The sequence below is a fragment of the Crassostrea angulata genome, chromosome 1 (genome assembly GCF_025612915.1).
Source record: "Crassostrea angulata isolate pt1a10 chromosome 1, ASM2561291v2, whole genome shotgun sequence".
Taxonomy (NCBI): domain Eukaryota; kingdom Metazoa; phylum Mollusca; class Bivalvia; order Ostreida; family Ostreidae; genus Magallana; species Magallana angulata.
This window is the reverse complement of record NC_069111.1, coordinates 17,087,196-17,102,034: the sequence shown is the minus strand read 5'-3', so window position 1 is coordinate 17,102,034 and position 14,839 is coordinate 17,087,196. Positions and strand designations below refer to the sequence as shown.

The 14,839-nt window shown below is 32.7% G+C and overlaps 1 protein-coding gene and 1 pseudogene across 1 annotated transcript; both read right to left on the bottom strand.

Moving 5' to 3' along the window:
* Positions 1–1,785: 1,785 nt before the first annotated feature.
* On the bottom strand, positions 1,786–3,289 carry LOC128177832 (uncharacterized; the record flags this gene model as incomplete). The annotated part of the gene is made up of 1 exon (XM_052844706.1): positions 1,786–3,289. A coding segment is annotated over one exon (618 nt), but the record flags the coding sequence as incomplete, so codon positions are not given.
* A 21-nt stretch (positions 3,290–3,310) lies between these two features.
* LOC128177822 (uncharacterized) lies at positions 3,311–14,839 on the bottom strand (annotated as a pseudogene).

Here is a 14,839-nt window from a genome sequence, read left to right as displayed (position 1 = left end):
AAAGTGGCTGACGAAGTTCTAGAGTGGATTCTCTTGGAGGATGATCTCCGAGGGGTGCGACGTCGTGGAGACCTATGGAATGGCCTTGGCACGTAACCAGAAGATTCTGAAACGTCATTTTGGAAGGTTTTCTCCGCTTCACAGAGTATACAAGACTGGTTTTTCTGGGTGTTTATTGTTAAGATGATGGACCATTAAATATTTCCTGGTTCCTGGTAGTGTGAATTTGCAGAAGTTGCATTCCAGAATGTCTGTAGAGCTTCCTCCTTGTTTGGAAAGATCTGATGCAGGCTCTCGAGTATCATCTGAATAATTAAAATAAATTCAAGGAAGGACAAAAATTTCAAATACACTTTTTGTAAGACAAATACTATATACTTTATATAGAAGTTTACTGAATCATTCTGTTTTTGCTCTTAATATAGAATAATGAATGCCAGTCTTCCCAAAGTACAGTGCTGCTATCGTGAAAGTTGACAAAACTATCCTATCCTATCCTATCCTATATCCTGCATCCTATCCTGCAAATAAGCTCTATCCTATCCTATCCTATACCTTCAAAATATAGGAATGCAAGTTAAATGAAACGAAATTTAAGGAAGGCGGACCCAATTCATTTCTACAATAGATTTTTTATTCAAATTTTTATATAATGTTGATCAGTTAATGGTGAGTGAAAATCAATAAAAAAAATACATGATCATCGACTTCCTTATTTTACTGGGGGCGTTTCAAAGTTTGGGTACGAAAATTCTCAGATATAATAGAAAGTAATGGGAATTTTCTGGGGTGTGGTATAAAAATTGATATTTTAAAAATTCTGCAATAGATTTTTTACTCTAATTAAATTGTAATATTAAGAAGTCAATAAGCTTACAGATGAACAGAAAAAAAATGTAGGTCATCGACCTAAATTTTTTAAGGGGTTGTGTCAAAGTTCACTGCATGGTTCATTTTCCTTCAGAAATGTCATTGAAAAAGGACATAATTAATTATTCCTGACTTTACATTAACTGTTGTACATATATATTGTTAAGTTAAGGTATAAATTCATTATCTACCAGATTAAAAGACTACAAACTTACTTTGGGCGTTTTAGGATGTATAAACCGTGGAAATAGTACGGACTTGTCGCAAACAGAGGAAATTCGGACTATTTTTTTTTTTTAATTTTTCTCCACTAAAAATATTTTGGCATCACAAATTATGTTTTGATCTGTTAGTCAATATACCTCTTTAATTTTCTGTCGGTTTTAATTCATTTATTTCTTAAAATCTGTATATTTCAAGGCAACGTGCTTGCTGCCACTCACACAATACATGTATACGATTCACTGATATAAAAAAAAACCATTATAAGTAATTCTGTCTATTTTGTAAGCAAAAGCAAGTTTTATAACAACTTACCTTTAGCTAAGTGGTTAGATCGATATATACAATGCAGGACTGAACACTGCTAGCTAGTTTATAGGAGAGTGGATTCTTTAGGCATGTTAGGGAGTCGGACGGATCGATGTGAATAACGTGAAATAAGAAATGGCCACGGCCACGGGCTACCCTTTTTATGAGACTCAATAACCTTTCTAAAAAAAGTGCCAATAGTTCAAACAATATCATGCACTCACATGGTACATTATCAATTGTGTACGGCAGGGCAGTACGTTATTCTGATTATTCATGCCTTCCGTTTTGTCTATATGACAGCTAGACAACAAAGTACAATTACGGTACCTCCTTTACTACACAGATTTGTGCGAATAAGTTATAAAGAAAACAATGCTAAAATTTCATTAATGCCATTCTCTTTATATACTAATCATACGATTTTATAATCAACACTGCAGATAATTAGTGTTCTGATAATCAATAAAACTGAATCAAATACATATATATTTCTGATATAGTACCCTGTATCTTGTAAAATCATATTATCATCTATAGCACCTATAAATTCTGCAGTCAAAATAATTGAAAAAAATATAGGTGAATCTTAAAAAACTACAAATTCTCCTCATATTTTCTTTCACAAGTTTGTCATCTACCATATTCCAAGCTGACAATAGATTAGAGCACACATCAAGTATCTACGTACTTATCTACGTACATACATAAATATACAAAAAACACATTCAAATCAAAATGTCCCCTGTAACAACTATTAATTGTTGTAATTCATCAGAAAAACTACAAGGTACATGTACATGTAAGTTTTAAAATATTCATATGTTGAATTTAACTGCACAAATATGATAGGTTTTTGTTTTTGATATAATACATGGCACTATTTTCTTTATCGATCTGCATATCTTAGTCAAAATAGCTTTACACATATGGTTACATGTAGCTTTGAATAGTCTAGCTATAATCCTCCATAGATAAATGTATATGTACTATATATGCAGTACGCTTTCATATGAACTAAAATTTAATGACATGTATATGTTGCTACGTACATTTTCATATTTGTTCATCAATAGTACATTCATGTTGAATATAATGTTATTATAATACATTATAAGATGAATAATAGAAAACCCTAAATTATTCCAGTGGCTATATAATCACATATTATGTATCTCTGAATTTTGCGAAATATAAGATATATACATGTACAAAACCTATGCAGCATAATTTGCCTTTCTATATCAAAACACATGTATTTACATTTGCATCACTCTTCTTGGAATTCAGCTCTGAAATGAGCTGCAATGTTTTCAATTACTTTCATACATCTGGTGACCCTAACTTTAGCATCTTCATTTTTCTCCCCAAGTAGTAACTGCAGTCCATCAAATCCGCCTCTTTTGAATGCCAGGAGAAGGTGCATATATCCTAAACCAGCTTTTTGTATTTTGCCACAAATGTGTTTGGAAATTACTGTTTTAGATACTAAAGATGACAAAGAATGTTTGGTGGGTACAACACCCTTGGGAGACAACTGTGATGAATAAAAAAAGCACTGCTCTGATATCAAAATTTCAACATTTCCCTTCTCAAAAACAAGTCTTTGAAGAACTTCTACGTCTTTTTCTGCATTATGTGCATCATATGTGACATTTAGTAAGGACTCCACTAATGTTTCTTGCTTGTAGTTTTTCAAAAAATTTGGATACATGATTTTGAACATAGGAAGAGTATCAGAAAACCCAATGACTGTTTTACAAAATTCCCCCCATAAATTGTACAAATGTAGCTGATTAAAAAGTATGACTGCATCAAAATTTCGACAATTGTGAGCTGCAAGATAAACACCCTTGCCATTCTCAGATAAAAAAGAAATGAAGTCAAGAAAAGCAGGGCATTAATGGTTTTAACCGATAATTCTTTTGGGTACTTCGTTTTCAATTTGTACAGCTTGTTTGACAAATTTTTTTTCCATATGATTTTTGTCACTGACTTTTTCTATAGTAGAATTAACTTCTTCTCTAGCTCTTTTAAAGGCTGTGCAGTCATCATCTCCAATTAATGTGGCAACAGGGGCATCTGAAGATTTTGCATGTTGGAGCATCTCAACAATCATGTCTGGCTCCATGGCTTTCGCTGAACCCACCCAGTTTTTCCTACATTTATGCTTTATTGGGGTTCTGTTTGACTTTTTGGCAACCATGCATTTTCTACAACGCTTGAACCTGCTTGAAAACCCGACCACTTTGCCCGTTTTCAACCCAATCAATGATGCTGCACCTATAAAACATATGTAAAACAAATTATGTAAATCTATGAAATGTTGGCTGCCTGTGGGGGCATTCATGGTGTAACTTTACATCTAGTTCATATATTATATATATATATATATATATATATATATATATATATATATATATATATATATATATATATATATATTCTGTGTTGTCTTTCATTTTTAGAATTTTCTCTATGGAAAAACCGGACTGTGCGATTTTTTTTTTTATTAAACAATATTTATAAATCATGCGGGGATCTAGAGGGGGGGTCGGAGGGGTCCCGACCCCCCCCCCCCCCCCCCCCGGAAAATGAAAATTTATTAAATTTACATAGTAAAATTATTACAAATATGCCTCGGACCCCCCTGACAAACACAATTATCCTTCAGACCCCCCCCCCCCCCCCTGGAAAAATTTTCTGGATCCGCGCATGTAAATATACCAAAAATATATACACACAAAAGGAAGATCCTTTTTCACTAAAATCAAACTAACCTGATAAACTGTTGTAACATCTACCAGATCCTCTCTTCTGAAAAGTTCCATCTGCAGATACTGTTATACCCATCGATGTGTCACTTTGTTGAACACTTCCTTGACTATCAAAAGATGAATATACCTTAATAATTTAATTCTGGTTGTAACGCAGTATTTGATTGGATAGAAAAATTTAGTTAAATTTTTATAACCTGGTTTGCATGTCACAGGATGTCACAATGCACTAACGTCAATAAGGTACTAATCCACCTGATGTTAATTTTGAATTTTGAACAGATAAATATTCATTTTTAAAAGTAAAACGTACCCAATTTGTACGGTAAATAACAGAAAATTAAATTATAAGGAATGAACTCGATATCTACACAAGTTATACTCGTATAACCTGGGTTAGAGCAATTTACGATTTTTATAATCGGCTTTGCTGATTGTAAAGCATAAACTGCCCCAACCCAGGTTATACTCGTATAACTTGGGTAGACATTGAGTTCATTTCTTAAATATTTATAGCCCATACTCTTTCAAATTTTTCAGAAATTTATCTAGAGTCTGCAGCTACATGTATAATGTGTATTGTATCTTTTACATCTGAATATTTATACACACACACACACACACACACACACAAATACCTGTCTTTATCTACATTTCTGATGACATTCTTTTCAAAAGCAGTTGTTTTCTTTTTATGTTGTTTACTTGTGGACTCTCTTGATGGCAATCTTTCGTCGCCTGAAAATGTATAACATAAAAATGAATGTGAAGTTTATCTTATTCTTAAATGCAAGTACATTAAAAATGTAATTGAATAAATAATTTAAAAAAACTGTTGCAAGTTGGAATTAAATTTTGATATTGAGCATTATATATGTATTAAACATTTTGGAATAAGTTTTCTGGTTATTCACAAATGAAATTATTTTATTCCTTTGCCTAGAAAACAGCTGAATTGCACCACCACGTGTTTTAATCCAGATAAAAATAACCTTAGCAGTAGCATTCTAAGACTACTTTGAAATTTTACGATGTATTCCGATTAACTCTATCCCATCCCAACAAATCAGGATTTTCAATATTGGCTAAAATATTTATGCAATGTATGACGGATCACTGATATTGCATCTTTAATGTAAATACATATCATAATGTAGATTTTCCTTAGCAAATATGGTTTTAATGTTTAATACTTCTTCTAAAACACATTCATGTTTCTCTACTGCTTATTCTGTATAATGAAGATGATAATCTTGTATATAATTGTATGTGGGCAAAAAACAATACCAATTACATGTGTAGCCAGGTATTTGCATTCTCTATCTCTCTCTCCTCTTTCTCTCCCTGTCTCTCTCTCTGTCTCTCCTCTCTCTCTCTCTCATGCAATACTCTTGTAAATTATCACTTTCAGATGGAAAGAATTTTCCAAAACTTTTATCATTAGGACACATGCATATATTTCTTTTTTCACTAAATATTACCTGCAACATCATTGTAATCATCTTCATCAAAATTAGCATGCATGTTATCTGTTGACACTGCAAGGCTTTCTTCTGGGACATCAATTTCATTCCTTCTCACCTCTGTAAAATATCATACTGACACATGTATATACATGATTAACTTGCATGTCTGAAAGGAATTAACACTATTACTCTCTCTCTCTCTCTCTCTCTCTCTCTCTCTCTCTCTCTCTCTCTCTCTCTCTCTTAATACTTTTGTAAATAATCCCCTGTCATTATATTTTTCCAGATGAAAGAATGTTAAAAGATTTTTATCCTATTTCTTTTTTCACTAAATATTACCTGCAACATCTTTGTAATCATCTTCATCAGAATTAACATGCATATCTGTTGACACTGCAAGGCTTTCTTCTGGAACATCAATTACATTCCTTCTCACCTCTGTAAAATATCAGACTGATATAAACATAATAAACTTGCATGTATGGAAGAAATTAACACTCTTTTTCTCTTTCTCTCTGAGACTCTCCCCCATTAAACTTGACCAGTTATTTTCTTATCACCTGTTTGCCTATCATGCATTATATCCACTTCATAACATAATTGTTATGCAGTAGATAAATTGCATGTAACAAATCTTTAATATTTCACTGCATTGACTTCACAATTTATTTCCAGGTTACTGTTGATTTCACTTTATGATATAAAATATGGATTTATGCAAAAAGTGGAATTAAAACATAATGGGTTTATGCAAAAATGTGGAATTAAAACATGTGATTAAAAGAATTATTTAGGGTATAGAACTAAAAACACAACTTGTTTGAAAAAAAATATATACCACTAGATACGATCTCGTTACGAGTAACGAGTAGGTCTTCCTTGCGATTTTTGTTTTAAATCATACCATGAATAATCGATACAATTTCAGAATTACCCCCCCCCAACCCCACACACACACACTTTTAGATAATGTATACAAATCCCTAATTACGTAATAAATGGGTGTGGCAATGAGTTTTCCAGATAGATATTGCTACAATCAACAACTTTGCTTCTAAATTGCATTACGAAATCTTAATCGTTTATAATGTAATTTGTAATTGACTTTACGAGTCATTTGCCCCCCCCCCCCCAAAAAAAAAGGGGCCAGCCCCTTTTTCTTGATTTCTTTGAAAAGGTCTTACGAATACTAACATTTTTTGTTCTTACACCCATCTAAAATTGTTGATCATTTTTGAGATACAAATGATTGAATATTTTAGAAGCCAGCCCTTTAGATCTTTTGGGGACAAAAATTCGTGTTTTGATAAGTGGAATCGGTTTCAATCATAAATTCAAACATTTTCTCCTCTTTGATGTCTAACAAAATATGTCTACTTCTCTAGATAGATCGTGTCAAAGTTTAAGTACTTTGGCCCCTAAAAATCCCTAATTACGCAATAAATGGGCGTGGCAATGATTTTTTCTAATAGATATTGGTACGATTAACCACTTTGCTTCTATAATGCATTACAAAATCTTTATCGTATTTAAGTTATTTGTATTATAGTTTACAAGTGTCTTGGCCCCTAAAAAAAGGGGCCAGCCCCTTTTTGTTGAATTTGTTGGAAAGCACTTTTTATTATCTACCACTTTTGTTATATATATGTTAACAAAATATTAACTGATAAAAAGATACAGATCAAAGCGTATGAAAATTTTGATTCAAAATTCGTATCCAATTTTCGAGCCCAGGCGAGCTCCTAAACTTTGCGCCTCTGGCATAGAAAAACTGCATTGTGCACAACTTCAATCCATGGTCTACTTATCCTGAAAATTTTATATTCATATCTCTGATAGTCTCTGAGTTTATGTCTGCACAAAATTGGTCGTAAAAATTTACAAAATCGGCCGTAAATCGGAACCGGAAGTGACGATTTCAAAATTTCAAAAAACTTCTAAAATTATGACCTCTGGCAATCATCTGTGAAAAAATGATCGAAATCGGCCGAATAGTTTTCGAGATATCGCGTGCACAAAATTTGGGGAAAAAAATAATAATAACTAGATACGATCTCGTTACGAGTAACGACTAGGTCTTCCGTTCAATTTTTTAAACGATTCAATTAAGATATCAATGAAATTTCAAAATTCTCCCTCAACCACTTCCTTTTAGATAATTTATACGATTGTCAATATCCTTTAAAATGCTTAACAAAGAGTTGCTTTTTAACATACAACATATTAAAGATTTAAGATTTTAGTCTCCTTAAAATCTCTAAATACGTCATCAATGGGTTTGGAAATGAGTTTTACAAACTGATGTTGCTGCGATCAACAACTTTGTTTTTATAATGCATTACAAAATCTTGATTATTTTTAAGGTATGTGAAAAAGACTTTACGAGTGGCATGGCCCCTAATTTAAGGGTCCAGCCCCTTTTTCTTGAATTCAATCGAAAGGCCTCACAAATTCTAACATTTTTTGTTATTACACTTCTCTTAAATTGTTGATCATTTTTGAAATACAAATGTTTGAATGTTTTAGGGGCCAGCCCTCTAAATCCTTAATGGGGACAGATATTGGTGTTTTGATTGATGGAATCGTTTAGAATCATCAACGCAAGCATTTTCTCTTCTACAAAGCTTAACAAAATATATCTACTTCTCTAGATATATTGCGTCAAAGTTTAAGTACTTTGGCCCCTAAAAATCCCTAATTACGTAAAATATGGGCGTGGCAATGATTTTTCCTGATAAATATTGTAACGATCAACAACTTTGCTTCTATAATGCATTACGAAATCTTTATCATTTTTAAGTTATCTGTAATAGAGTTTACGAGTGTCTTGGCCCCTAATTTAAGGGGCCAGCCCCTTTTTCTTGAATTCAATCGAAAGGTCTTACAAATTCTAACATTTTTTTGTTCTTACATCTATTTAAAATTGTTTATCAATTTTGAGATACAAATGTTTGAATATTTAAGGGGCCAGCCCTCTAGATCCCTAATGGGGACAGGGATTGGTATTTTGATTAATGGAATCGATGAGAATCATCAATGCAAGCATTTTCTCTTCTTCAATGCTTAACAAAATATGTCTCCTTCTCTAGATATATTGCGTCAAAGTTTAAGTACTTTGGCCCCTAAAAATCCCTAATTACGTAAAATATGGGCGTGGCAATGATTTTTCCTGATAAATATTGTAAAGATCAACAACTTTGCTTCTATAATGCATTACGAAATCTTTATCATTTTTAAGTTATCTGTAATAGAGTTTACGAGTGTCTTGGCCCCTTATTTAAGGGGCCAGCCCCTTTTTCTTGAATTCAATCGAAAGGTCTTACAAATTCTAACATTTTTTGTTCTTACATCTATTTAAAATTGTTTATCAATTTTGAGATACAAATGTTTGAATATTTAAGGGGCCAGCCCTCTAGATCCCTAATGGGGACAGGGATTGGTATTTTGATTGATGGAATCGATGAGAATCATCAATGCAAGCATTTTCTCTTCTTCAATGCTTAACAAAATATGTCTCCTTCTCTAGATATATTGCGTCAAAGTTTAAGTACTTTGGCCCCTAAAAATCCCTAATTACGTAATAAATGGGCGTGGCAATAATTTTTCCTGACAGATATTGTGACGATCAACAACTTTGCTTCTATAAAGCATTACAAAATCTTAATCGTTTTTAAGTTATTCGTATTAGAGTTTACAGGTGTCTTGGCCCCTAAATAAAGGGGCCAGCCCCTTTTTTATGATTTCGTTTGAAAGAACTTCTGATTATCTACTACTTTTGTTATATATGTCTTATCAAAATATTAACTGATAAAAAGATACAGATCAAAATGTATGAAAAATTAAATGCAAAATTCGTACTTAATTTTCGAGCCTATGCGAGCTCAAAGGAATGGCACCACTGGCGCCAAAAAACTACTTTGTGCACAACTACAATCTATGGTCTACCTATCCTGAAAATTTCATATTCATATCTCTGATAGTCTCTGAGTTTATGTCTGCACAAAATGGGTCGTAAAAATTTACAAAATCGGCCGTAAATCGGAACCGGAAGTGCCGATTTCAAAATTTAAAAAAACTTCTAGAATTATGACCACTGGCAATCATCTGTGAAAAAATGGTTGAAATCGGCCGAATAGTTTTCGAGATAGCGCGTGCACAAAATTTGTGGAAAAAAATAATAATAATAACTAGACACGATCTCGTTGCGAGCAACGAGGAGGTCTTCCGTCTGATTTTTAGAAGGAAATATGACATCATCGACTTTGATTTTTTACAACAAAACATGATATCGAAAAAGGAGTGAAGTACTAATGCTTTATTGTATCGCTTTTTATAAGTTCTCTTACATTGCTGTTTTAAATACTTGCATTTCTACCAATTAAGATGAAAAAGATTAATCATGTTCACCTCTGGTCCCTAAAAACCCTTATTGGGTAACACAAGAGAAAATCATTATATTGTTAGGATATATAAACGTATTATACCTAATCTAGCTTTAATAACCATTCACAAAATGACTCCCATTAAAGGGCTATAGATAAAAGATTTTAGAGCCCTTTGATCCCCTAATTTAAGGGGCCAGCCCCTTTTTCTTGATATCAAATGAAAGGTCATTTAATTCTGAACACATTTTGTAAATAAGTGTTTAAAAATGTGCTACTGTTCTGGAGATATATGAGAAAGAAGGTTTTAGGGGCCGATCCCTTATCTCCTTATATGGGCCGTTTGACGAAATTTTGAAGGTTGCATAGTGTTAAAAACATCATTTTGTACAACTTATCATCCGTAATGCATTTCAAAATATTTTTCCTTTCTGAGATATGGGTAATTGAATTTTTGGACTTTTGGCCCCTAAAAACCCTAAATTACGAAACACATGATAAAACCATTACATTGCTTAGATACATAACTGTGAGATAAACACATTTGCTTTTATAACATTTCACAAAATATCTCTCAGTAAAGGGCTACAGATTAAAGACTTTAGAGCCCTTTGGTTCCCTTATTTGAGAGGCCAGCCCCTTTTTCTTGATATCAAATGAAAGGCCATTTAATTCTGAACACATTTTGTTCAACAAGTGTTTAGAAATTCGTTACCGTTCTAGAGATATATGAGAAAGAAGGTTTTAGGGGCCGATCCCTTATCCCCTTATAGGGGCCGTTTAACGAAATTTTCAAGGTTGCATTTTGTTAAAAACATCTTTTTAAACAACTTTTCTTCTGTACTGCATTACAAAATATTTTTCCTTTCTGAGATATGGGTGATTAAAAGTTTGGACTTTTGGCCCCTAAAAAACCCCTAATTACATAACACATGATAAAATCATTACATTACTTGGATACATAACTGTAAGATAAACATATTTGCTTCTATAACCTTTCACAAAATATCTCTCAGTAAAGGGCTACAGATTAAAGAGTTTAGAGCCCTTTGATCCCCTTATTTGAGGGGCCAGCCCCTTTTTCTTGATATTAAATGAAAGGTCACTTAATTCTAAGCAAATTTTGTTCAACAAGTGTTTAGAAATTCGTTACCGTTCTGGAGATATATGAGAATGAAGATTTTAGGGGCCGATCCCTTATCCCCTTATAGGAGCCGTTTAACGAAATTTTCAAGGTTGCATTTTGTTAAAAACATCTTTTTGAACAACCTTTCTTCTGTACTGCATTACAAAATATTTTTCCTTTCTGAGATATGGGTGATCGAAATTTTGGACTTTTGGCCCCTAAAAACCCCTAATTACATAACACATGATAAAATCATTACATTACTTGGATACATAACTGTAAGATAAACATATTTGCTTCTATAACCTTTCACAAAATATCTCTCAGTAAAGGGCTACAGATTAAAGAGTTTAGAGCCCTTTGGTTCCCTAATTTAAGGGGCCAGCCCCTTTTTCTTGGTATCAAATAAAAGGTCACTTAATTCTAAACACATTTTGTTCAACAACTGTTTAGAAATTTGTTACCATTCTGGAGATATACGAGAAAGAAGATTTAAGGGGCCGATCCCTTATCTCCTTATAGGGGCCGTTTAACGAAATTGTGAAGGTTGCATATCGTTGAGAACATCATTTTGAACAACTTTTCTTCTGTACTGCATTTCAAAATATTTTTCCTTTCTGAGATATGGGTAATCAAAATTTTGGACTTTCGGCCCCTAAAAACCCTTAATTACGTAACACATGGAAAAATCATTACATTGCTTGGATACATAACTGTAGAATAAACATATTTGCTTCTATAACCTTTCACAAAATATCGTTCAGTAAAGGGCTACAGATTAAAGAGTTTAGAGCCCTTTGGTCCCCTTATTTGAGGGGCCAGCCCCTTTTTCTTGATTTTAAAAGAAAGGTCTGGTAAATAGAAACTATTTTTACGTTACATGTCTTAACAAAATATTTTTCAGAAAAGAGATAATTAAAGAAAACCACAAAAAATTACGACGTTTTTTTAATACCAATTTTCAGGTCCAGGCGAGCTTCGGCGCCTTTCAAGCCAGATCAAAATGAAAATAAAATTGCAAATCTACACTCTTTTGTCTACTATCCCTGAAATTTTGAACTCAATATCTTTTATAGTTTAGGAGAAGTTAGAGGAACAAGCCACCCCTCTAAAAATCGCTAAAACGTCAATATCTCGAAAACGGAAGTGACGTCATCAATATAATTAAAAACCTATAAGGTTCCGATCACTATCTATTATATCTAGAAGTTTCATGAAAATCGGTTGAGTTGTTTCTGAGAAATCGCGTGCACAAAATTTGTAAGAAAAAAAAAGAAAAATAATAATAATAGGGAAAAAGAAACCGAACGAAAACAATAAGGTCTTCCGTTGGAAACGGAAGACCTTAATAATAATAATAATAAGAAACAGTACGAAAACAATAAGGTCTTCCGTTGGAAACGGAAGACCTTAATAAGAAACAGTACGAAAACTATAAGGTCTTCCGTTGGAAACGGAAGACCTTAATTACAAATAAAGAGGTCCTCTATTATGAATTATTATAAGTTTATAATTTCCCACTAATAATGTTTTGATAGATTGTAACAGTGATCAATTTTTTTCAGTTTATTCACTCAAACCATGAAATGGTACATGAGGTCATTCAGTATAATTATACATTTCAAAAGTCAGAGGTACATTTTATAAGTGAATAGATAGGTAGTAAATAAATAGTAAATAAGCATAAATATATAATATATACAATGAAAGTAGGAAAAGGTAGAATTGTGGAGGACAGACTATTATATTAGACTATAAATTTTTATAATGAAATAACATATTTTTTTCAGTTTTGTAACATTATTACAAGACATAATTCATACAGTAATTTATGAATTTACTGATACAGGGATTTTAATCAACATCTTCATCACAAAAGAAAACAATAAGCATTGAATGCTTATTTTGGGATGTCGTCGGTCCTATAACATACCAGGCCGTGCAGACAAATTGAATACCACACGTTAGGGGAAATATACACTGAATGTAAAAATTGGGATATGTTGACATTGCAGATTTTCAGAGTATTGGTTCTGCAACTTTTTCCAAAATGGAAATATTTAGGGTAAATATAGACACCGATTATAATATCATAAGAGACACAATTTACTGTCAGATTGTAATTTGTGCAAAGGAATTAATTCATACCTGTTACAGTACATTTAACTTCTTCTTTTAATGCATCTTTTACTGAATTTTCTGCCAAGTTTTCAAGTTCTTCTCCAATTTCTTCACACCGCCTTCTTAAAGTTTTGACATTTATAGATGGCAAATTAAGTGTAGAAAGGAAGTTGTTCACTTGAGTGGGTCCAATCCCAGTATGATACATTGCTAAAGTAAAACACAATAATGACAATTAATACAATGTGAAAATTTGACATAATTTACAATTTTCCATAGGTTTCTTGCTTTTACTCTTGTAACTATTTGCAAGAGCAAAATTGCATATAATTAAATGCACATGTTCATTGTACATGTACATTAATCCAGGGACAAATACTGTTGAATCATTTTTATTTGTCTGGGTCAATTCTTCTTGGGTAGCCAAAATTTTCCTGGTTCATGGGGACAAAATTTCGTTGGTAATGTTTGGATAATTTTGAAAAATTATAAACAATTGGTTGTTTATTTGTTAGTGGGAATGTAAATTCATGGGCAAGGGTTACACACAAACGCCACATTGGTCTCCCATGAACAATGATGATTCCACAGTATAATATACATGTACATATATATTCCAGAGTGTGATCAATTTCACGTCAATTAATAGCATATTATTAAAACAGTGATATATTCTCCAACATTTCTTTACAAGACATGTACATCTGTATCAAATTCATCATTCATTTTACAGATTTAGTTTGTTTTATTTTGTCATAATTCATATTAAATGTTAGGATGCCCTCTATTTATTCACATACATGTACATATTCATTTTGCAGTTACATTTTTATAACTTTACCTGATCCAATTTTTGAATTGACATCAAATATCTTTGGGCCAGGTTTTTGTTGTTCTTGATGCGTTTTTCCCATGGCTACTTTGTTCGAGGCATGTGATTACTACATGGCCACACACTCCAGATGGGAAGACGCCTAACGCATTTTTCAAGTAGATATCGTTATCACATACTTGGCAAAATAAATTGTCAATGAACAATTTCAAATCAATAATAAACCGGTAGAAATTAAGAGGCTTGAGTCTGTCAAACTGAAATGAATCTTCAAGGTAATCCGGGTGCAGGTGGTGAGTAAAGGCTTCGTCATGGTCAGATGTTGACGACTTTTCAGTGAATTTAGACGCGTAATTGTGATCAGATTCAATAACAGTCTGATATATTGGCTGATTGCGGGCTTTAACAATGTTATCTTGACGGATTTTTGAATGAATAAAATCCTTTTTAGAGACAAATTTCCCTTTTTTCCGAAAACAGTTGTCAACAGACATTGTCGTCTGTTTTGACAGATGAGCTTCCGGTGAATGTCGTAAACTTAATTTCGCTTCTTAAGAATTTATGAACATCGTTTGAAATATCACTGATATTTCTGTGTAAAACAAATTAGTTTAGTGGAATGAAAAATTTATTATTTACTCTTATTCTGATGTACCTTATTACGACAGTCATATTCATAGCATATGCGCGTATTTCTGCGCAGAGGCGCGAAATCTTGAATTGGGTCCGCCGTC